Source organism: Plutella xylostella, chromosome 19 (assembly GCF_932276165.1).
Source record: "Plutella xylostella chromosome 19, ilPluXylo3.1, whole genome shotgun sequence".
NCBI lineage: Eukaryota > Metazoa > Arthropoda > Insecta > Lepidoptera > Plutellidae > Plutella > Plutella xylostella.
Window position 1 is genome coordinate 5,194,844 of NC_063999.1, and position 24,002 is coordinate 5,218,845.

A 24,002-nucleotide genomic window follows, 5' to 3' on the forward strand; every position below is an offset into this window, starting at 1 on the left:
GGCGTAGCAGTCAGGGCCACTAACCACTACGCCATTCGACCGTCAATTAATCCTATATACCGACTTTATTATGTTTATGTTTAATTGTGAGCCCTTTGGCCTTTTTGAAAGAATCCATAACGATATCAAGTGGTCCATGATGATTCTCCTATGCTTTAATACGGGCTCTGGATTACTTTACAATTCTATCGTCAATGTATCAAACAGCACGTTCAGAATATAATTACAATGAAGATCTACTTACAAATTTAATAGATCTGTAAACGAACTTATTATACTTCCTTTAATAATAGAGGAACAGGACGTGCCCTTCACCAATAAGTAGGCAGGCATAGAGTAAAAAAGTATTAAATTCAAATATCACGATTTGTATTACATTTGTAGGTATTTAAACTTTTTTATGGCCCAGCACTTGCTTTGATGTAAGTTTAAAATGTTTACTTCAAAGCCACTCAACTTGGTAAGTATAGAATTTTAAGTAGATAAATCAGACAATTGTGACTCTTATTTTGTTTGGGTTATAGTCTCTCCCTTATATGGTTTCCCTATTAGTATAAACATGTTGACAAGTCATCTTCCTACACCTAAATTTTTAATGATTAATTCATATATTCTGAGGTTTTTTGCGATGAACTCGTTATGTCATACATAAATTAGAGGAAAAGAGAGGCTTAAATTTAAGTGATTTTACTCCTTGTTATAAAACTTGACATTGATTTAAAACGACGACTTATTAATACTTATGTAAAAGACGTTTAGAAAAAACCTATGCCATATTTTTGCCAGGAAGCAACCATAACTTTGATATGCTAGTGTTTTTTTTTATAATTTTAATAAAAAATATTATTTTTACTGGTTTACGTTGACCAGAATTAAGGTTTCCATTTCAAAAACAGATAGACGGCATATAAAAGGTCAATAAAGGGATTGCATAACTTTTGAGGCACGGAACCCTGAAAATTAAATTATAACATATACCTAGGTACAAGAAACTATACTTTAACCTTGTCCGCATCTAGCCGGCATTACTACCGTGCCTGAAATAACATTTGCCTCTGAAACCTTACGCCATTCATCTATAATTAAATCACATGAACGGAACACTAATACTAAATAAGTATATCAACAAAACTGACGTTCGACCCAAAAATCGTACATCTACAAAATTGGGGATTAGATCGAAAAGCTTCCAAAAGACCAATTATATCAAAGTTATATTGGCCCCAATAGTACGACAAACATACACAAACACACGTAGAACATTAAACAAAATATGTATACAATATTTACCACATGCAAGCAATATTAAGATTGAAAACTTCCGAAACAATAGAATTAAGCGTCGTAAAATTGATGAAGTCAGTTTGTCAGTTTCGAGACCAACCTTTTAAAGTTTATTTGGTAAAGCTTTTTGTTCATTCAGAATGTATGAAGGTATTTCGAATAAATAAAGACAATGTAAGAAAAACAGTTATCTAAATTATTCTAAATAATAAGATAACAAACTGTTTTACATAACATTAGGACAAGGATACATGAAGTTAGCTGGGTACTTATATGGTATATTATCGCATCAAGCAGCGTTAGTAGAACAGTTCTAAAGAAGACTGGGCCCAGCAGTACAACTACTGCAGGTCTAGTACAGGTTTGATAGTTTGTCGAAAACTATAAAAGTATACGTTTTCTCCCATACTAAGTGGCGCCTCTAATGGAAACTATCATGAATTTTTTGTCAGATAAAAAAAAAAAAAAAAAAAAAAAACTATTTTCGTTTTCATCAATAGCAAACCCCGTACTAGAGGTTCTGTAGGATGAAATATCGTACATAATCATACGTAAAATCCCAGTGTGTTCCCGAATGCGTTACGTTAAGTTACGTTTTCATCTTTGAACGAGCGCAACGAATCTGCAATAAAAACAATGAAGGAGCAATATTCGCACGCTACACTCGAATTTATTGGACGTTTCATATAGATCGCGACCGGAGGAGCTTCCTTATAGCCATGCAAATTGTACTTATATAGAGTTACCCTCTGATTAAGTTTATGGAGGCAATAGAAGCATCGTGGGGGGTGTTTTAAATAAATTAGTTCGTAATGTGGCATTGGTTAACTTTCCTCAAAATATTCACAGAACTATTCCGTTTATAATACCTACTTCCATTATTATTTTGATAACAGTCTTGCACATTCCAATTTTAAAGTAAAGAAAACAGAATTTTCGGCCCTTTACTCGTAGCTAAAAGCTTGCACGCAACCTTTGGGTGCCTTAGGGTCAATTCAGACGTACCACAACCACACCACAGCCACAACCACGCCGTGTGGTCGAGCGTATATGTCGTAGGTAATAGGGAGAGGAGGTGGCCGCGGTGCCGCCGCCGCGTGGCGGCGTTGCCGACGCGATGTGGTTGCGATGTGGTTGTATTACACAGGTGGTCGATAACAACGGCAAAATGTGGCACGTGTGAATTGTATTATTCATTTTCAATACAAAATATACGCCCGACCACACGGCGTGGTTGTGGTGTGGTTGTGGCTGTGGTGTGGTTGTGGTACGTCTGAATTGACCCTTACTCTCTTCCTCTTTTGCAACACTCTGTATAATAAATATCTACTTTCTTATTTATTTATTCATGTAACCTACCCACTTTTACTTAACAAAAATCTAATATTGGTTCTAGTAATTCAATTATTTATCTGTTCGCTTGGTCATTTATTTTTATGTGGCAGTAAAATCTACTATCAAATACTAATATATCGTAGGATTACCAAAATTACAACAGGGAAAAAAACCTTTCTATTAAAGATTGACTCTAAATTGAAAATAATGTATGGTATTATATCCCACCCACACTGCTCAGCCCAAATGATCATTTCAAATTAAGTAAGTGCTCAATTCTGTATAACAAGGTATTTAACTCAATTCCTATTTTTAAGCTGTAATCATTATGTAGTATATATATAACACTTATTTAGATACGTAAATGCATATTTCTTGCAATATATTTTTGGTTTTGCTCGTATTATGATGAGTTTTATGCTTCACTTATTTCAGGTTCAGCCTACCCCGCAAGGGAGTACATTAGTACAAGGTGTGAGTGTTTGTTTTTTTTTTTAAGTTATTTATTTAAGCATTTTTTGTTTTTATTTCAGGTTCACAATCACTTGGATAGTTGTTCATTTATCTTTCCATCATTAATCAATGTAATATTATGGTCTTGCTAATTAATATTATTAACACCTTCTGCGCTGGCGCACATTATGACAGGCACTACTGTCAGATGCTTCATTATGACAGGCACTACTGTCAGATGCTTTAATAGCCGCATATTAACATTAATGAAAAACCTCTCGCTGCATCTAAATCATTAATAAATTTAATCTTACCGATATAGCCTTTCAAGAACCAAGTATATTTTTTTGTAAAACGAAGTTGAAATTTATGTAAGTACCTACTTATACAAAAATTATCCAAACCAAATAAAAAAAAACATGTTTGCATGCTATAAAATAATTAGAAAATTAAACCTTGCCAAGTGTAGATGAGTAATCCTTCAATCAAATGAGTAAGTATTTATGAGTCTCGCCGGCGTTCCGCAAAGCTTATCAGCGGCAACTGACAATGCTAAATGAGTGATTAATTTCACATAAAACACAAAACATTGTGTATCTCATTCATATTATTATCTACGACCACACAGAGTTCCTAGCGTAAATAAAACTAGAGCTTATCACCGTGGTGAAAGGATTAGCTAGCGCCAGGCGAATGAGGCCTGAAAATGGAGACCCTAGAGTGGTTACTAGCTCATAGATGGAAGCACACCACTATCAAGGCCAGAAGGATTTAAAAAAAAATTAAAACAGCAAGAAAAAGCATATTAATTTTTTAACACAGCAAGTTTTTTTTAACACAGATTTCATATCTTCTCCACCAGGGACTGGGGTTGTAACTAGGTATGGGCGTTATTTCACGTCACTATTTACAATAACTGGCTACGGGACTTGTAACCGAATAACCACTTTCTAGATATACGACAAGCTAGTGATTTTTGTAACCTAGTGATTTTTGTGACCAAGTGATTTTTGTAAACTGGACATGGGCGTCGTTTCACTGTCACTATTAACAATACGTTATACGACAAACTACTAGTGACTTTTGTAATCTAGTGATTACTGTAAACATGACAAAACATTTGTAGACTGAATAAAAGAGTAACAGGAAAGAGATAAGTTGAAAGCGTTATTTTGTGTTTATTACACTAATTTAACCAACAGAATATTATTTTTCACAAAAATATACCTCTGCCCTCATTCAAAAACATACCTAAAACAACTTCCTCTAAACAACTCCCCAAAACATCTTACGATTGCCGAGATTTTTACAGATATAAATTTCCACAAAAATATACCTCTGCCTACATACAAAAACATACCTAAAACAAGTCCCCCTAGACAACTCCCCAAAACAAAGGTGTTTTGGGGAGTTGTCTAGGAGGAAATTTTAATCTGTAAATATCTAGGCAATCGTAACGATTGCCGAGATATTTACAGATTTAAATTTCCTAAATACACCCCAATATTTGTATGTACCTAACTGCATAGTTACAAAACTACTTTGACGAACACCAGTTTGCAATAAGTCAATGCAATATTTTCGTGTCATTATAGGTAGTAATACTTCGGTAAAATAACTTGTATCTAAAATCACCGGTTGAAGAAATAGCTAGTTACAAAAATAGCTAGTTATTTAACTAGTGACGGCTTAGACGTCACCGGTTACGTTACGTTTCGTGAAAATCACGTAACGACCCACACCTAGTTGTAACGTTGGCTCGGTGCAATGCGTGCTTGAGTACTTATGTTGGGTATGTTAGTACATAATGTATTATTTACTAATGTGAAACTTCTGCGGTTTGGAGTGGCGGTCAGCTAACGAACTTTCTGCAATGCTTTCTATATGCTACTGATACTTAAAACTTCAAGTATAGAAATACCTAAGAAGTTATTTTCCGTAAGTTTGCCACCTCATGGACGATAAAAAAATACCATTATTTTTATTAAAAAGCAATATTTTTTTCAACATAATTTGAATGCAATAAGTAGGTAGGTACCTGTAGGTTCACTATAAATCACAAAGGCACACTGCATGACAATCATGAATGTAATCCATTACATGACAACGGCATAATAGCTTGCGGCTCCGATCAACAAATATATCACGTTGACTACGCCTTACTTTGTGATCAATGTTATGATAGGTACTCTACATTTACCTTTTGGTGGTATCAATTTATCCAGTATAATAATATCAATGTTTTCTTTCTTAATTTATTTAAGTATACTAAAAGAGTATACAGTATAAAACGGCGTTGACACCTTATGTACCAGTTTTAGCCACGTCCCCGTCCGTGGTGACACAGAATCCGGACTGGGTCCGGTCCTGCGGGGTCACTCTATATGGCGAAAAACTAAGCTTCGGAGCGCTGCTGCGCAAGCCGCTATTTTGACCCGTGCCGATTGTACGACAGCTTTCGTTCGTTCGTTTTTCGTCAGTATAGAGTGACCCCTCTGGATCGCCCACTGCGCCGCACCATTCATAAATACTCGTATCTTACTCACTTTCAAATTACGCAAAACTATTAAAGCAACACCGTTTTGACCATTTAACGTATATTTGCCAAAGTTTAATCATTGTTATTAATTTAGTAGTGGGGGGGCTTGTCGCTCACGTCCGTAGGTACAAACCCTAGTTACCCTACACGTGCCCCCTGGGTGGTGCTAACGAGTGACAACGCCGAATGTCGGGCGGCGGTAAATCGACCCGACCTCCTCTCCTAGCAGAGGCGGCGATCTCCCGCCGTAAAAAAGGAGAATCACCAACACGCCTGCCAAGCGCGGTGATTATGGCAAATACACCTCCTAATGATGGAAAAAACAAAGCCCCGGCCCCCAGTCCCCGGCAGCCCCGCTATCCCGGACTCCGGTAGCGGTCACGGTAACGGCGGGGCAGGGGGTGCGAAGAATCTCCGGCAGAGAGTCGGCTACCAGCCCAACCGACCCTTGCACCTGGCAACATATAACGCACGGACACTGAGGGAAGACGTGAAGATAGAGGAGCTGGAAGAGGAAATCAGCAAGTTAAAATGGGACATTATAGGGTTATCCGAAGTCCGACGAGAGGGAGAGGATACGGAAATTCTCCAGTCCGGAAACTTGCTGTACCACCGGGAGGGCGACCAACTGTCCCAAGGGGGTGTCGGGTTCATCGTCAACAAGTCCCTCGTCAACAACATCGTTGAAATCGGAAGTGTGTCGACACGGGTTGCGTACCTCATCCTGAGAATATCTAAACGATACTCAATGAAGGTCATACAGGTTTACGCACCCACATCTAAGCACACCGATGATGAGGTCGAACTTGCGTATGAAGACGTATCGTCTGCCCTGCGTAAGTTCACTACTCATTTCACGGTGGTGATGGGAGACTTTAACGCGAAACTCGGAAAACAAGAAGGCGGCGAGACGAAAGTGGGGTCACATGGATTTGGAGTCAGGAACCATCGTGGGCAAATGCTGGCTGACTTCTTGGAGAAGGAGGGCCTCTATATGATGAACTCCTTCTACAAGAAGAAGCCACAAAGGAAGTGGACGTGGATTAGCCCCGATGGGAAGACTAAAAACGAGATCGACTTCATATTGACGGATAAGAAGCACATATTCAATGATGTCTCAGTGATCAGTAGGGTTAAGACCGGCAGCGATCACCGACTCGTAAGAGGCACTTTGAATATAAACTGCAAAATAGAACGCTCCCGTCTAATGAAGTCCACGCTCCGTCCTACTCCTGCTCAAATCCAGGATCCCGAAAGCTTTCAGTCTGAGCTTTACGACCGCCTGATATGTTTAGAGAATTGCGTTACAGTTGACGATTTAAATAATAGGTTTGTGGAAACTGTCCGAGAGGTAGGATCGAAATATTTTTCGTCCCGAACCAACCGAGGACCTCAAAAACTCTCAGATGGGACTCTGAGTCTCATAAGAGAACGGAGAGAAATGAGGTTGCAGTCTTCAGTTGATATGGTCGAATACAGACGTCTAAACAGACAGATCGCCAAAGCAAGACGTTGCGATATGAGACGCTACAATTGCAAGCGCATTCAAGACGCAATAGAGCAAAACAAGGGCTCCAAAGTCTTTGCTAGAGATCGATCTGTTCGACAGACTCTGTTGACCCAACTGAAGACCGACACTGGCAACACCGTTTCATCAGTGCCCGAAATTCTGGGAGAAATTGAGAGATTCTACGGACAGTTATACACCACAACACAAAACCCTATTACCAGCGGTGCTCACGACAGCCGAGCGCCACTCACCCGACACTATACCGAAGATATTCCGGACGTCAGTCTAGACGAGATTAGTATAGCTCTCAAACAGCTAAAAAACAACAAAGCTCCGGGAGATGATGGAATAACGACAGAACTTCTGAAAGCCGGCGGTAGACCGATTTTAATAGCACTTCGGAGGCTGTTTAATTCCGTCATACTCGAAGGCACAAGCCCGGAGGCATGGAGCAGAAGTGTAGTGACTTTGTTCTTCAAGAAAGGCAACAAAGCCCTATTGAAGAATTATAGACCCATTGCACTTCTGAGCCATGTGTACAAGCTGTTTTCGAGAGTTATTACGAATCGTCTCGAGCAAAGACTCGACGACTTCCAGCCACCCGAACAAGCCGGGTTCCGAAAAGGCTATAGTACCATAGATCACATACACACGCTTCGGCAGGTTATACAGAAGACCGAGGAGTATAATCTACCTTTATGTCTAGCGTTTGTGGACTATGAGAAAGCCTTTGATTCTATTGAGCTCTGGGCGATGCTTCAATCCCTTCAGCGGTGCCATATAGACTATCGCTATATCGAGGTGTTGAGATGTATGTACAATGCTGCCACAATGTCAGTTCGATTACACGAACATAGCACAAAACCGATCCAGTTGCAAAGGGGCGTGAGACAGGGAGATGTTATTTCTCCGAAACTGTTCACCTGTGCACTGGAAGATGTTTTTAAGCTTGTAGAGTGGAAAAGACTGGGCATTAACGTCAATGGCGAATATATCTCTCATCTACGATTTGCTGATGACATAGTTATTATGGCGGAAACGCTGGAGGAGTTAGGCGAAATGCTCACAGACCTCAATGATGCCTCTAAACAAGTTGGGCTGAAAATGAACATGGACAAGACAAAGGTCATGTCGAACGAACATGTTTCATCATCGCCCGTAACTGTAGGAGGTGTCACCATCGAAGTTGTTGATCAGTATCCCTACCTAGGACAAGTGATCCGATTAGGTAAATCCAACTTCGATAAAGAGGTAGCTCGTAGAATCCAACTCGGATGGGCAGCGTTCGGGAAATTACGACACATCTTCACTGAAAACATACCTCAGTGTCTGAAAACAAAAGTTTTCAATCAGTGCGTGTTGCCAGTGATGACTTACGGAGCCGAGACGTGGTGCTTCACCAAAGGGCTTATCCACAAGCTCAGAGTTGCTCAGCGTGCTATGGAAAGGGCTATGTTAGGCGTGTCCCTGCGAGATAGGATTCGTAATGAAGAAATCCGCAGGAGAACTAAAGTTACCGACATAGCCAAAAGGATTAGCACGCTGAAGTGGCAATGGGCTGGCCACGTAGCCCGCAGAGCCGACGACCGCTGGAGTAGAAAGGTTCTGGAGTGGAGACCCCGTGTCGGCAAACGGCGTGTCGGTCGCCCCCCCAACCCGTTGGTCTGATGATCTGCGGAAGGTAGCGGGAAGCCGCTGGATGCAGATGGCGGGTGACCGTTTGGGGTGGCGATCGTTAGGAGAGGCCTATGTCCAACAGTGGACTACGGAAGGCTGAGAGAGAGAGAGAGATTAATTTAGTAGGGCAGGTGCTGAAATGCTGTTAACTAGAATTCGGGATCGGACTCAAATTCCCCGTGATAAGAATTTAGAAAAATTATCGAAGCTAGAAATTGGAATACTATTCTTGGACAACAACAAATACTAGTTTTTACTAAGAAGCCGACGACCGAATGGCGTAGTGGTTAGTGTCCTGACTACTGAGCCGAAGGTCCCGGGTTCGATTCCCGGCTGGGGCAGATATTTGTTTAAAACACAGATATTTGTTCTCAGGTCTTGGATGTGACCGTAAAATGGCAATAGGCCCGCCCCCTATTACATTGGGACTAACATAACACTCTGGCGAAAAGTGGGTGCAGCAATGCACCTCTGCCTACCCCGCAAGGGAGTACATTAGTAAAAGGCGTGAGTGCGTGTTTTTTTTTACTAAGAAGCTGTAACTCTTTCATTGACATAAGTACGGAAACAGTATTGTACCCAATAGAGCGATAAACGTAATAAGCTCTAGATTTATAAATAAGGTGTAAGCTAAGGTACTGTTAAAATTAATTCATCAAAATATAAATAGTAATATGGGTATATATATCACAGTCACTACAGGGCATTCACGGCATTCAGTTGCTAGTTATAAAACATGCAGGGTATCATGTTAACCGTTAATATGTCCCTGTAACAGTACAGTTAGTTATATCAAATAAAAGTTATGGGTATCGTAAACATCATTTACGATCGGAACTGAAGTGCATAAATATTAAATCCTAATAAACGTGAAGCTTTCAAATAAATCTTCAAGACAATAACCGAGAGCGCTAATGTTTGTTGTCTTTGATACCTCATTTGATTCTACGTGGTCGTAAATTACAATTATAGAAGTTAAAGTGTAGCTCTAGATTTGGGTGCCTTTAATAATTCAAACATCATGATTTTACTGCCATGATAAACAAGCTTGTTTTATTGAAGATTAATAGTTTGTTTGTAATCAACATTACCTATTAGCTACCTACAAAGAATGCTATTGACTATGCAATCTGCAAATTAAAGCTATTACCCTCTGAAGCTGAATCTTCTACCATCAAAAACGAATGTGTGTAGGTAGGTACTAGAATACAATACACTCACAAGCATGAAAACGTTTCAGTGACATACCTATTATGGAGTGGCAATAACAGGTGGAACTTTTTCATTGTTCGCGAGTGTAGTAAGGTAAGATTATAAATTATTTATTGATTTAATTTAAATGCTCTTAGATGCATCATATAAATGTTAACTAGTTTAAGATAGCTGTAAGTTTTCAGAATACCTACTTACAATAAAATAAAATAAAAATAAGATTAAGTACTTACACGATAGCAAAATGCAACAGCAAAGTCCGGTACATCATTTCGATTATATCACTCACGTAGTTCACTCACAAAAAAACTTTTCTCAAACAAACATTTGATTCATGGTAATAGTTTAGCACTGAACAGCGAACAACTGATTGTAAGTTCCCTCGGAGTTGATTGTACTATGACAGTAACGAGTCTGTTTTGTATTTGGCAACTGCTACTGGCTAGGAGCAAAGGGATCATTTTTGTCTTCATGTTACACCGTCTTCATCCATTTTGGTCTGTGATGGACAGCTCTGATTGAAGGGTACCTGGAAAAGAGACAGTTTTTAACTTAGAGATTTATAACTCAAAGTACCAATATTTATTTATATGATTTCAAAAAGCGGATAGTGTATGGATGTTATTGTGGGAAAGATATCGTGAAAATTGGGTTCCGAAGATACATTTCAATTGAGTATAAAATCCAACGTGATAAATTCTCCAGAATGAATAATTTTATGGTCAAGTTAAACATAGGTTGTTGGTACAAGATCCGTCAAGTATCTAACGTCATAATCCAATTATCTAATCAATTTTACATTACATTACGTGGTTTACAGCTTGCCGAGATAGAATGTATGGGAGTCACGAGGGTTACTCTAGCTCGACAATAAACGAAACGAACGATATGGGAGATTTTCTTTTGACGTTTAAAAGTTCCAAAATCGTCCAATAGATGGCATCCGGCCTGTGTTTTTTATGAGCTGCATTCTTCTGAGGGGACGGAAGATGTCATAAATGGTACAAAACTGTCTTAAACTAGTTAACACTTCATATTATGCATAATATAACAGCTAGTTATTGCATATGGTGGAATTCACATCCATTGGGTTTTTGTATTGGCTATAAGGACTAGAATCCATGCCACTAAAAAAAAGAGTCGTGGTTAGTGCAGCAGCGCTCTGATACTTCGTTTTTCGTAGGCTAGAGAGACCCCTCTGCGCCGGCGCTTGAACGTGAATTAACTTCTAAAAATAAAAGATCAATGTGCGCTATGATCGATCAATTTTTGACGTAAAACAAATAACTCTCTCGATAAATCGTGCACCACTTTGAGAAGGCCTAAGATTAAGATGTTGAAAATTTAAAATAGGTAACAAACAATGACAATTTTTTTTAAATATAGTTTTTATTATCGGAAACAAACATTGCTTTTGATAATAATGTTGTTCAATATACTTACGAGAACCTATATTATAAATGTTTAATTTATAAAATATAATTATGGAGATACGAGTAGGTTAAATGATTATAAGTACTACTAACTCATCATATTCAATATTTAGTGCTTATATTAAGTATATTAGGTGTATTTAATAACTTTCAATAGCTTCTCGGAAATCAGCGGTATCATTTAAATCTATTAAAATAACACTTTGGATAGTTTTACACTTGTGTTTGGTCGTAAACCGTGGCCAATGCCGTTGATCTGACTGTCCACTTCTAATCATCGTAAAAAAGGAACAGTAATTCAATCATGCTCTTTTACGCGTGTCGTGTCTGCGATAGATATTTAATCTTTGGCAGTTCCTGTATTCCCACACTATCCTGATACCTGACTGACGAAATTTACCGGTACAACTAGTATGGAAACCTTGATTTATTGATTTAAGTGCTCGCTTTCATAAAACGCTTCAATTCAATCCATAAATAAATAATTGATTTCAATAGTATGAATAAGGAGTAAGTACTTATAAAACTAAGTAATGAGAACTGTGGCATTTTTAAGGGGTCCTCTGGGGATCATTAATAAGGAATTCCTTTAACACTTTTACCAGTAGTGGTCCAAACATGGCCAGCATACGTTGAACTATAAGCTATTATTAACTTAAAATCCAAGACCAATTAAAATATTATTGAACTCGTCTACCAATTAAAGGGTTAAAACACCAGCTACCGTTACACGGGTTCGTTATCGACGTCGATAAACTCATTTAATCCAATCACAGCGCCATATTTATGGCGAATCGCGATATACTGACATTTATCTACGTAGATAACGAACCCGTGTAGCGGCAGCAGATCGAAATAGCCCGGTAAGGCGGCGGCTTCTCAAGGCAATTACCGTTGTCGGTGGCCCGGGCCTTCCGTCGGGACATCGCGACTGGCAGGCGACACCTACGCCTAATAGGTCTATGGAAGGCGTTCTATTTTTAAACTTGTCGCCTTTTAACTGGAAGGGATTTGCTAAACGACGGCCACATATTCCGATCGCCCGAAGTGTTTATAGTTTTTTTGTGGTAGCGCAGTATATTTCGAATTTGATCAAACTATTTACGTTTTAGGCGGTTATATTCTGATTCGCTGTTAAATGTATTTCAATGTGGCAGACTGCGGCATTAAGTTAACATCTTAGGACTTTTCCATTTAGGAGTCATTTGGTGGCAGCTTATACTACCGTCAAACGGTTAATTGTATTTATCTAAAATACCTACTATACCTAATATTCAAAAATAACCTGTATTAAGTCTACTATTTGTTTCAGTAGGTAGAGGTATACAAAACATACATATTTAATTAAAAAAACATTCTCGTAATTGATATTTACATCTCTCACGATATATCAGGGTCAAAGATATCTGTATCAATGGTATAAAAACCGAATGTGTTTGTCATTCGATAGCTTTGTACGATTAACAACTAATATTACTTGCGGTCAGCTTTGTACTATTTAGATCAGTTTGAGGCGCCCCTGTGCCAGAAACCTTCACCGGTGACCACTATTCTATCTCATACTTATATTTTATTTTATTCTATTCTATTCTGAGGGGGGGGGGGGGTGTGAAGCTCCTGAACGTGGCTCTCTCGAGTGGATTCATCGGAGACCATTATTTAAATAGTTGTCATGTAATAAAACACAGGTATTTAAATTACTCTAGCAACCGAGTTGGGGAATTATTTCAGACTAAGAATAAGGTTGAAACGGGAACAACACTTAATTAGATATGGTTATCAAATTATAGTTTTTTTTAATTTGTCCATTGTTATTTTTTGAAGGCAGAAATTTAAAAAAAATGCAATTTCAAATCACTACAAAATATTGTAATACTCCTAGCTCTAGGTAAAACAAAACACATCGTTCGAATACTTACTTCACTTCATAATTAGTTCAAGACTCAAGTTGTTTGGGCAAGTGTTCGGGAGTTTCTTTATAAAGTTGTTTCTGTAGCGCGTTAGACAACTGCGTTATGTGACATCGTTTCTATAGATGTTAAATTTAATACGGTCATGGAAGAACAAATAATAAAGCGGATGATTGTATTTCATAATAATTATGTACATAAAGTATTTTCAAATGTCTCTTGTTGGTACAGCGAGCGAGCAGTGTGGTATGAACGATTTATTGTCTAAGTTGTGCTATCCTTGGCAATTAATTACTTATGTAAAAGTATTTATTTATTGCATTTTTTAAAGTAACAAACTTGATTATTGATTGAACCAAAAAAATTATCATGTGTCAAGGGCGTACCTCGTACCTGTTCCGAGATGATGGTCGGTCAGGTATTTAGAAACATTATAGATAAACGAAACGGAGCTTTAGCTTTCGAAATACGAAGTTTCGGAGCCGCTGCATCAATTATACATGACATCTATCGTTAGTTAATTTTCTGTAAGCTGAAGTAACCCTCCAAACAATGAACTAGAGTGAGGCAAGTGACGTGTCACGTAAGTGGCGGAAATTGGTAGACTGTTACTCTATTTTTATATTTAAACAGGTGTGATTTTGCAATATTAACATTTTACCCGTGGTGATCTTATACAATCAGCTTAATTAACCTACTTACATACAATATATTTTGGCATAAGAAGCAACTTGACAAATAATACAAAATATTTAATTCAGTAACTTAGCTTATTTATAACAGAACATTGGAGACTCAGCTCTTCCTGAACCATCCTTATGTAAGTACATGATTTATCAGTAAGTAATCAAATGATAATGCAATAACCCTAAACTCAAAACAAAACAGCCAAGTTTCGGGCGTAAATCAAAATTAAATTGCTACTTTTTATTTAAAAAAACTAGATTTTAAGAATACTTACCTGGAGCAGTCATACAGTTAGGGGAAAACTGGTTTTATAGGTAGGTATATGTAGCGAAAATAAAAGAAAAACTTGGAAGGAACTCTTGCTTATCAAGCACATAAGCACATAAGAGATGGCCATAACGGTTTAAAACTATTAACAAACTTACCCCCTTATTCATAAAAAAGTTACTTACTGGACGGATTAGCTATTGAACTGTTTTATCACTCTCTGTCAAAGAACAAATTGTTCTCTGTCAGAGAGGGACAGAACAGTTCAATAGTTAATCCGTTCAGTAACTTTTTTATGAATAAGGGGGGTCGTTAAACATTTTTTTTGATGAGCTGCTTGTATGTTTTATTAACTTAGGTAGTTGCTTATTTATTTTATCATTCAAAAAAGCTATTACTTATTCAAGGCAAGTGTAGTAAAATTAAAAGACAATTTAGGAAAGCAATCTTGCTTATCAAACATATGGTTGAAAAGCAACATAATGCACGATGCGTGATGAATCAGCGTCACATTAGCTCGAGTCATTGACCGATTACACAGTTGGATTACGTAAACTGCGCACACGCTATTTTATCTAGGACTAGCTTTTCTGAGTGAGCTTCGCATCCGACGATATTTATTTAATATTGTACAAATATATAAATAAAATAAGGAAGCGTCCGTAGTCGAGCGGGCCTCAGTGATCGTAGCTGATCACTGAGGTTAAGCAACAACTGTCACGGTCAGCCATTGGATGGGTGACCGATTTCAAGTGGTTCTTTTCTGGACGCTTCCGTGCTTCGGACGGCACGTTAAGCCGTGGGTCGCGGTTGCTGCTTCGGCAGCAGTCGTTAAGCCTAGTCAGAGGCCTTCGGGCAGCTTGAAAATATCTGACAGTCGGGTTGCCCACTTACCCGACAACTCTCTCAACACAAGCTTGTCTGTGTTGGGGTCCACCAACCCGCACTAGGCCAGCGTGGTGGACTAGGCCTAAACCCTTCCTTTATTGGAAGGAGACCCGTGCCCCAGCTGTGGGGACGTGATGGGTCGTGATGATATAAATAAGTGTTCAATGAACTTAATGCTTTTAGCATTTCTCCCAGTCAACCCACAGGAAGTACAGGAGAACTCCATCTAGTTCGTAAGTGTTGTTCGTGTTTTGTTAATCTGAGAGGACTAGCTCTTCCGCGTGACTTTGCATCGATTTCAGACTTATCCAAAAACCCGTGACAAAATGTACCTAACCTAAAGCAATAAGTCATAATAGCTCACAAATAGTTTAGCTTTACAATATTAGTATGAAGTTAGTATGATAATATTCTGACAAACCATACTAACAGCACACATCCAGTCATAGTGCATTAGTAGAAATCTGTGGTTATCGATCGAATAAGCTAGACTTGCTCTCGATGGATATATCGTAGGTTTGAATATACAGTAGAGCGATCCGGAAAAAACGCAGCACATTCTATTCGATAGTCTATTCGAAAGTGCTGTCAATCTGTCAACAACAAAATGGCGGTGTATAGATTTGCGAAAGTTTGACAGCTATCATTCCATAGGTCATTGTCAGAATAATATTATGTACTCTGTGGTCATTCTTTTCGAAACTCATTCGAAAGGTAAAAAGTGTTCCAAAGTGCTGTCAAGTTGACAATAGTCGCACTCGCATTCGATTCTATTCGTTAGCTCGAATTTTCGTGATACGGGTACAGTATGTTGTTTTTCGGACCCGACAATCTTTAAGGGTGGATTTCTCTCGCTGAAATTATTCGTAGAATCCACCTATAAAGTTTTTCGGGTCCGAACAAAACACCACACTGTAGAGGAAGCCATTATTTTTATTTGAAAATAGGTATTTACTTTTAGTTAGAGTAAAAATGAATTACCCAACAATCTGTCTAACCACAGTCAAGCGACACTTATTTGTTCAAAACTTGCGTTACATGGGAAGCGTATCTTAACAGTTCTCTCCGCTGCTAAGATAACCTAATTATGTTTTATCTTTGTAAATTGTATTAGATGGGTGTTTCTAATGACTGTGTCTTGCGAAATATTATGAATGAGTTAGAATTTATCACACTTAAAAATGATAAGGGACGGTGCATAAAATTTGACAGTTTATAAAAATTTAAAAAAATATGAATGGTACCGGATGGTGCATTGGTTAGTAACTTTGTCTGCCGAGTGTCCCAGGTTCGAGTCCCAGTCGGGCAGAATTTGTGTATAAGCAGATATTTGTTTCGGATCTTGGATGTGAAATGTTTGTTTTTTTATATAAAAAATGAACTTGATATTAACGCGACCAATTACATTTCGTCTCAGCACCGGCATTAGCTAATAGTTTTAAGACGCGGCACAGTAGCTGATTATACACGGTCCTTTGATCTAAAATGCGTGAATTTAATTATTAAGTATCATAAACTTTGTTTTTTAAGACAGAATAAATTGATATGTCTAGACTTTTAACATAGTTTCTCGGTCTATTATTTTTCAGGGTTATTATACTAATGTGTGTAATTAAATTATTATTACTTAATTTGATTAGTTAATAAGATTTTTTTACTTTTTAGAAAGTGGCAATTTTTTGTTATCTGTATTAATCGTCGAATAAAATGATATAATATGTAGAGGAAATTCTCAATTAAAAAACCAGAAACCACAATAAACCCAATCCCTATATTAGCTCGACGTATATATTTTTAGCTTGATATAAAACGGACAGGCGGGGATAGAGTTAACGATGTCTCCGTTTCGGTCTTTTTACGAGGGCAATAAGGTCGGTTTCGGAACTTCAGGTAAAGTGATGCCTGGAGTACGGGCGAACCATTAGCAGTGAAACTGACCACACGACTAGAAAGATTAGTTCGATCGACACATCTTAGAATAGATTTAGGTACAAGTAAAGGTATTGCCGATACGAAAAGTTTCATAATATTGATTATAAATTATAACTGACGTTTTTGTTTTGATTTAGCTGAAATAGATTAGCATTAGGATTCCTATCCATAATCCGAATTACTTTTTTCCTCTTTAAATTAATTAAAAAAATATTTAGAAGCCAATAAAAAGTTATCGAAATATACTTAAAGGTAGCGTAAAAGTTCCCACACAATTTCACAAATCCATTCACTACTCTGTCAGTAGCTCATGAATGAAAGAACAAAATGTAAAAAAAAAAACGACAGTTCAAAAAAAATGTTTCGAAAGCGTTTACTTGATGTTTCCATAAAATTACCTGAATGTACTGGTTACCTCGTGTGGGGTCGCCCATTGATCGACAATCGGAAATAAACTCGATCCGTAAGAGCCCATGTAACTCTTTCTACCCGGACCTAAGATCCTATTTCGTTTAACAACTACACTGAAGACTAACAGTAGCGAAGGCGGTGACAGTAATTGGTCTGTCTGAGAAAAAAAACAGATAATTAAGAGAAGTCCCCGTAAAATAATACATTTAATAAAGCCATCAAGCTGTTGGCTCTTTCATAGAAGCAGGGTTTTTGCTATGGGAACGGGTTGGCAGTTTCTTTCCTTGGCGGACCCGTTTTGTGTGATTTATTTTTCTTAGCGTGTTTGTGCTTCAAAGGTATGGTTGACAAATAAATAGAATTATAAACAAAAAGGCCATCTTCTGTTTAGCGTGTCAGTAACAGACACTTGGGATATATTAGGAGTTTTCGCCGCGTTGTAGGGTATTTAGATCTCTGTCACTGTTCTAGTCAGTAGTTTAGTATGTTATATTAGGAACTAGCTATTCCCGCGAGTTTCGCTTCGCCTTAAAAAGTTTCCCGGGGGAATTCCGGGATAAAAAGTAGCCATGTTCTTTTTCAAGGTCTAGACCATATGTATACCAAATTTCATTCACATCCGTTCTGTTGTTTTGGCGTGAAAGAGTAACAGACAGACAGACAGACACAGTTACTTTCGCATTTATAATCTTAAAGTTAGGATTAGGATTAGGATTAAATATACAAGTTTATACGATCAATACTTTTAGCTAGAAATACAAATACAATACTTACTTCTTTACTACGTTCGTACTGTACAACAGTATTCCCACAGTATTTAACCAGACATCATAATGGATTGCCTAACATTTTATTACGTGCGTACTGCACTGTCCCCCGATAGCGTTATCGATACTATCCTAAACCGTGTCACACTACTCACAGACTCAGGGGGGAAATATTACAAGCAGTACAGCAACTTATTACTTTTTTTTTTATTAAAGGTGCGTTATTTTATAACATGTTCTCTGCATAACTATCATAAATAGCATTTTAATGTAACATCGAGGATTAAAACATACTCTGCCAAATTCTGTTTATTTGTGGTCAAGGTCAATGTTAGGTAAAAAAATATACCTAGGTATATTTAAATGTACAAAAATCGAGAGTCAGCCACCGGTACATCATACAGTCAAATAAATTTCTCGTAATTTTTGCGGTTCATTACCTACTGCAATGTCATAAACTTCTGGCAATCAATACGTTATTTTAAAAGAGAGAGTTTACATTACATATACGAACGCTAATAAATGCAACAAATCTTTTAACAAATTAGCTTTCCATTTTCTTTTTTTTTCCTAACGAATACATGATTGTCTGGAAGAGATTTCTTTTTAGTAATAAGGACGCCGATTGTACTAGGTATTTATTTCCTGTTCTATGTTTGTTAAACCGTTTCTGTATGTGTGCAATGAAGAGTATTTCATTTTTATAAATATTTTCTCTTTACGCAGACACTTTACATGGATTACTGTCAGTAACATGTTTACTCTCGCTAGAGTCATGTGTGGATGTTGACTCCACGTACATGTGCCCATGGTATATTGGCCAGTGGATTAATAACCGAAGCAAACACATCCGAAAATAAATAAGCACATTGTATAGGTACAAATTATTTGACTTTTGTATGTCGACATAGAAATATAGGTAAGTACCTACATGCCGAATGTTACTATTTAAAGGTGCATTAACGTTTTCTTACTATAATTTTACTTTAAATAAATAAATAAATTATTTATTTATTTCTGAATATGTTTACAGTATTCTTAAAGTAGGCACTAGAGCGTAAGTACATGTTATTTGTATATGGGGTCAGTGGTGTCCTAAATAGGTTTTTTTTAAAACCTGTAGTAAGGACTACCGGTAAAGTAGGTACAAAAAAACTATTACATTTCCAATTAACTACTTTAACTTAGTTTAACAAAAAATAAAATAAAAATAAAAAGTTAAACAAATCAGAATTTTAGTTAAAAGATAAGTATTTAAAAAAAAAATGCAGTAATGCGCGTGTGAGTAGATGTGTGTGTGTGTGTGTGTGTGTGTGTGTGTGTGTGTGTGTGTGTGTGTGTGTGTGTGTGTGTGTGTATTTGTGAGAGTATGATTTACAGCTAAATTCGATATACATAATTAATATAATTTATAAATTACAGTTCAATAAAGGGGGGCTTGTCGCTCACGTCCGTAGGTACAAACCCTAGTTACCCTACACGTGTCCCCTGGGTGGTGCTAACGAGTGACAACGCCGAATGTCGGGCGGCGGTAAATCGACCCGACCTCCTCTCCTAGCAGAGGCGGCGATCTCCCGCCGTAAAAAAGGAGAATCACCAACACGCCTGCCAAGCGCGGTGATTATGGCAAATACACCTCCTGATGGAAAAAACAAAGCCCCGGCCCCCAGTCCCCGGCAGCCCCGCTATCCCGGACTCCGGTAGCGGTCACGGTAACGGCGGGGCAGGGGGTGCGAAGAATCTCCGGCAGAGAGTCGGCTACCAGCCCAACCGACCCTTGCACCTGGCAACATATAACGCACGGACACTGAGGGAAGACGTGAAGATAGAGGAGCTGGAAGAGGAAATCAGCAAGTTAAAATGGGACATTATAGGGTTATCCGAAGTCCGACGAGAGGGAGAGGATACGGAAATTCTCCAGTCCGGAAACTTGCTGTACCACCGGGAGGGCGACCAACTGTCCCAAGGGGGTGTCGGGTTCATCGTCAACAAGTCCCTCGTCAACAACATCGTTGAAATCGGAAGTGTGTCGACACGGGTTGCGTACCTCATCCTGAGAATATCTAAACGATACTCAATGAAGGTCATACAGGTTTACGCACCCACATCTAAGCACACCGATGATGAGGTCGAACTTGCGTATGAAGACGTATCGTCTGCCCTGCGTAAGCTCACTACTCATTTCACGGTGGTGATGGGAGACTTTAACGCGAAACTCGGAAAACAAGAAGGCGGCGAGACGAAAGTGGGGTCACATGGATTTGGAGTCCGGAACCATCGTGGGCAAATGCTGGCTGACTTCTTGGAGAAGGAGGGCCTCTATATGATGAACTCCTTCTACAAGAAGAAGCCACAAAGGAAGTGGACGTGGATTAGCCCCGATGGGAAGACTAAAAACGAGATCGACTTCATATTGACGGATAAGAAGCACATATTCAATGATGTCTCAGTGATCAGTAGGGTTAAGACCGGCAGCGATCACCGACTCGTAAGAGGCACTTTGAATATAAACTGCAAAATAGAACGCTCCCGTCTAATGAAGTCCACGCTCCGTCCTACTCCTGCTCAAATCCAGGATCCCGAAAGCTTTCAGTCTGAGCTTTGCGACCGCCTGATATGTTTAGAGAATTGCGTTACAGTTGACGATTTAAATAATAGGTTTGTGGAAACTGTCCGAGAGGTAGGATCGAAATATTTTTCGTCCCGAACCAACCGAGGACCTCAAAAACTCTCAGATGGGACTCTGAGTCTCATAAGAGAACGGAGAGAAATGAGGTTGCAGTCTTCAGTTGATATGGTCGAATACAGACGTCTAAACAGACAGATCGCCAAAGCAAGACGTTGCGATATGAGACGCTACAATTGCAAGCGCATTCAAGACGCAATAGAGCAAAACAAGGGCTCCAAAGTCTTTGCTAGAGATCGACCTGTTCGGCAGACTCTGTTGACCCAACTGAAGACCGACACTGGCAACACCGTTTCATCAGTGCCCGAAATTCTGGGAGAAATTGAGAGATTCTACGGACAGTTATACACCACAACACAAAACCCTATTACCAGCGGTGCTCACGACAGCCGAGCGCCACTCACCCGACACTATACCGAAGATATTCCGGACGTCAGTCTAGACGAGATTAGTATAGCTCTCAAACAGCTAAAAAACAACAAAGCTCCGGGAGATGATGGAATAACGACAGAACTTCTGAAAGCCGGCGGTAGACCGATTTTAATAGCACTTCGGAGGCTGTTTAATTCCGTCATACTCGAAGGCACAAGCCCGGAGGCATGGAGCAGAAGTGTAGTGACTTTGTTCTTCAAGAAAGGCAACAAAGCCCTATTGAAGAATTATAGACCCATTGCACTTCTGAGCCATGTGTACAAGCTGTTTTCGAGGGTTATTACGAATCGTCTCGAGCAAAGACTCGACGACTTCCAGCCACCCGAACAAGCCGGGTTCCGAAAAGGCTATAGTACCATAGATCATATACACACGCTTCGGCAGGTTATACAGAAGACCGAGGAGTATAATCTACCTTTATGTCTAGCGTTTGTGGACTATGAGAAAGCCTTTGATTCTATTGAGCTCTGGGCGATGCTTCAATCCCTTCAGCGGTGCCATATAGACTATCGCTATATCGAGGTGTTGAGATGTATGTACAATGCTGCCACAATGTCAGTTCGATTACACGAACATAGCACAAAACCGATCCAGTTGCAAAGGGGCGTGAGACAGGGAGATGTTATTTCTCCGAAACTGTTCACCTGTGCACTGGAAGATGTTTTTAAGCTTGTAGAGTGGAAAAGACTGGGCATTAACGTCAATGGCGAATATATCTCTCATCTACGATTTGCTGATGACATAGTGATTATGGCGGAAACGCTGGAGGAGTTAGGCGAAATGCTCACAGACCTCAATGATGCCTCTAAACAAGTTGGGCTGAAAATGAACATGGACAAGACAAAGGTCATGTCGAACGAACATGTTTCATCATCGCCCGTAACTGTAGGAGGTGTCACCATCAAAGTTGTCGATCAGTATCCCTACCTAGGACAAGTGATCCGATTAGGTAAATCCAACTTCGATAAAGAGGTAGCTCGTAGAATCCAACTCGGATGGGCAGCGTTCGGGAAATTACGACACATCTTCACTGAAAACATACCTCAGTGTCTGAAAACAAAAGTTTTCAATCAGTGCGTGTTGCCAGTGATGACTTACGGAGCCGAGACGTGGTGCTTCACCAAAGGGCTTATCCACAAGCTCAGAGTTGCTCAGCGTGCTATGGAAAGGGCTATGTTAGGCGTGTCCCTGCGAGATAGGATTCGTAATGAAGAAATCCGCAGGAGAACTAAAGTTACCGACATAGCCAAAAGGATTAGCACGCTGAAGTGGCAATGGGCTGGCCACGTAGCCCGCAGAGCCGACGACCGCTGGAGTAGAAAGGTTCTGGAGTGGAGACCCCGTGTCGGCAAACGGCGTGTCGGTCGCCCCCCAACCCGTTGGTCTGATGATCTGCGGAAGGTAGCGGGAAGCCGCTGGATGCAGATGGCGGGTGACCGTTTGGGGTGGCGATCGTTAGGAGAGGCCTATGTCCAACAGTGGACTACAGAAGGCTGAGAGAGAGAGAGTTCAATAAAGTTATCAATGAAACTTTCCGTTTCATCATAATTTAATTTTAGGAGTAGATTAGTTACAGTATGTTTAGTTTCTATGCTATTCAGGTTATAGACATATTAAATCCAATCTCTCATTCACAGTAGAAGAGCCAGACTTACAAAACTCTGCATCTGGCCTCTTAATTAAATTAGATACTAATATCTCCATATTCTGCATCTATAGATCCCCAAGTAATAACAACATTAATACGTTTTTGAATTCATTCAATTCTATACTATCCTCTCTTTCATCATCGAAAACAGTCATAGTAACAGGTGATATAAATATAGACATAACACCTTCCTCACTCGACACCCGCTCGCATGAATACCTTAACAGCATAGCATTTCATGGCTTCCTTCCAGCCCACCAATTGCCAACAAGAAACAATAGTTGTCTAGACCACACTCTTCTCAGGACTAAATGTTCTTCTGAAACTTTCATCTTTCCTTCTACTATCACTGATCATACCTCAACAATGATTTGCCTTGAAACAAAAACATCTCGTCACAATGCAATTAGGAAACTTCAAAAAATTGACTACGAAGCATTAGACCTTGACATAAAAAACCTTGACTTGCAACCAATTTTAAAAAATTCAGATCCCGAAAATGCTACAAATTGCCTTATAGTAAATCTCACTAATATTATTGAAAAAAAACACAACCGTAAAAATCCTACCTAAGAGAAATAGAATACTTAAACCGTGGATCACTCCAGGGCTGCTAAAATGCATGCGAAATAGAGATCACTTGCACAAAAAACTAAAACAGTCTCCAGATGATGAAATACTAAAAGTCACCTATACCAGATACAGAAACTTTTGTACAAAAATCTTAAAAAAGATAAAAAGGCAACATGATGCATTTGAAATTAAAAAAGCGGGTAAAAATAGTAAACTTTTATGGGAAACAATAAAAAAATCCACTAACTCCACCAAAGAACAACATTCACCTACTCATCTACTATCTTCTTCTTTAACAGCAATACAATCATGTAACGGCGTTAACAGTTTCTTTGCCAATATTGGTAAAGAACTTGCT

At 38.9% G+C, this 24,002-nt stretch overlaps 1 protein-coding gene across 1 annotated transcript in view; it reads right to left on the reverse strand.

The window, feature by feature from the left end:
* LOC105388412 (ADAMTS-like protein 4) overlaps positions 1-24,002 on the reverse strand; it is a 118,686-nt gene that overhangs the window by 88,706 nt on the left and 5,978 nt on the right. The window contains exon 2 of the mRNA XM_048627883.1: positions 10,244-10,539. Within this exon, the coding sequence (XP_048483840.1) occupies positions 10,244-10,281 (38 nt within the window). The 5' untranslated portion in view covers positions 10,282-10,539. The remainder of the gene's footprint in view (positions 1-10,243; positions 10,540-24,002) is intronic.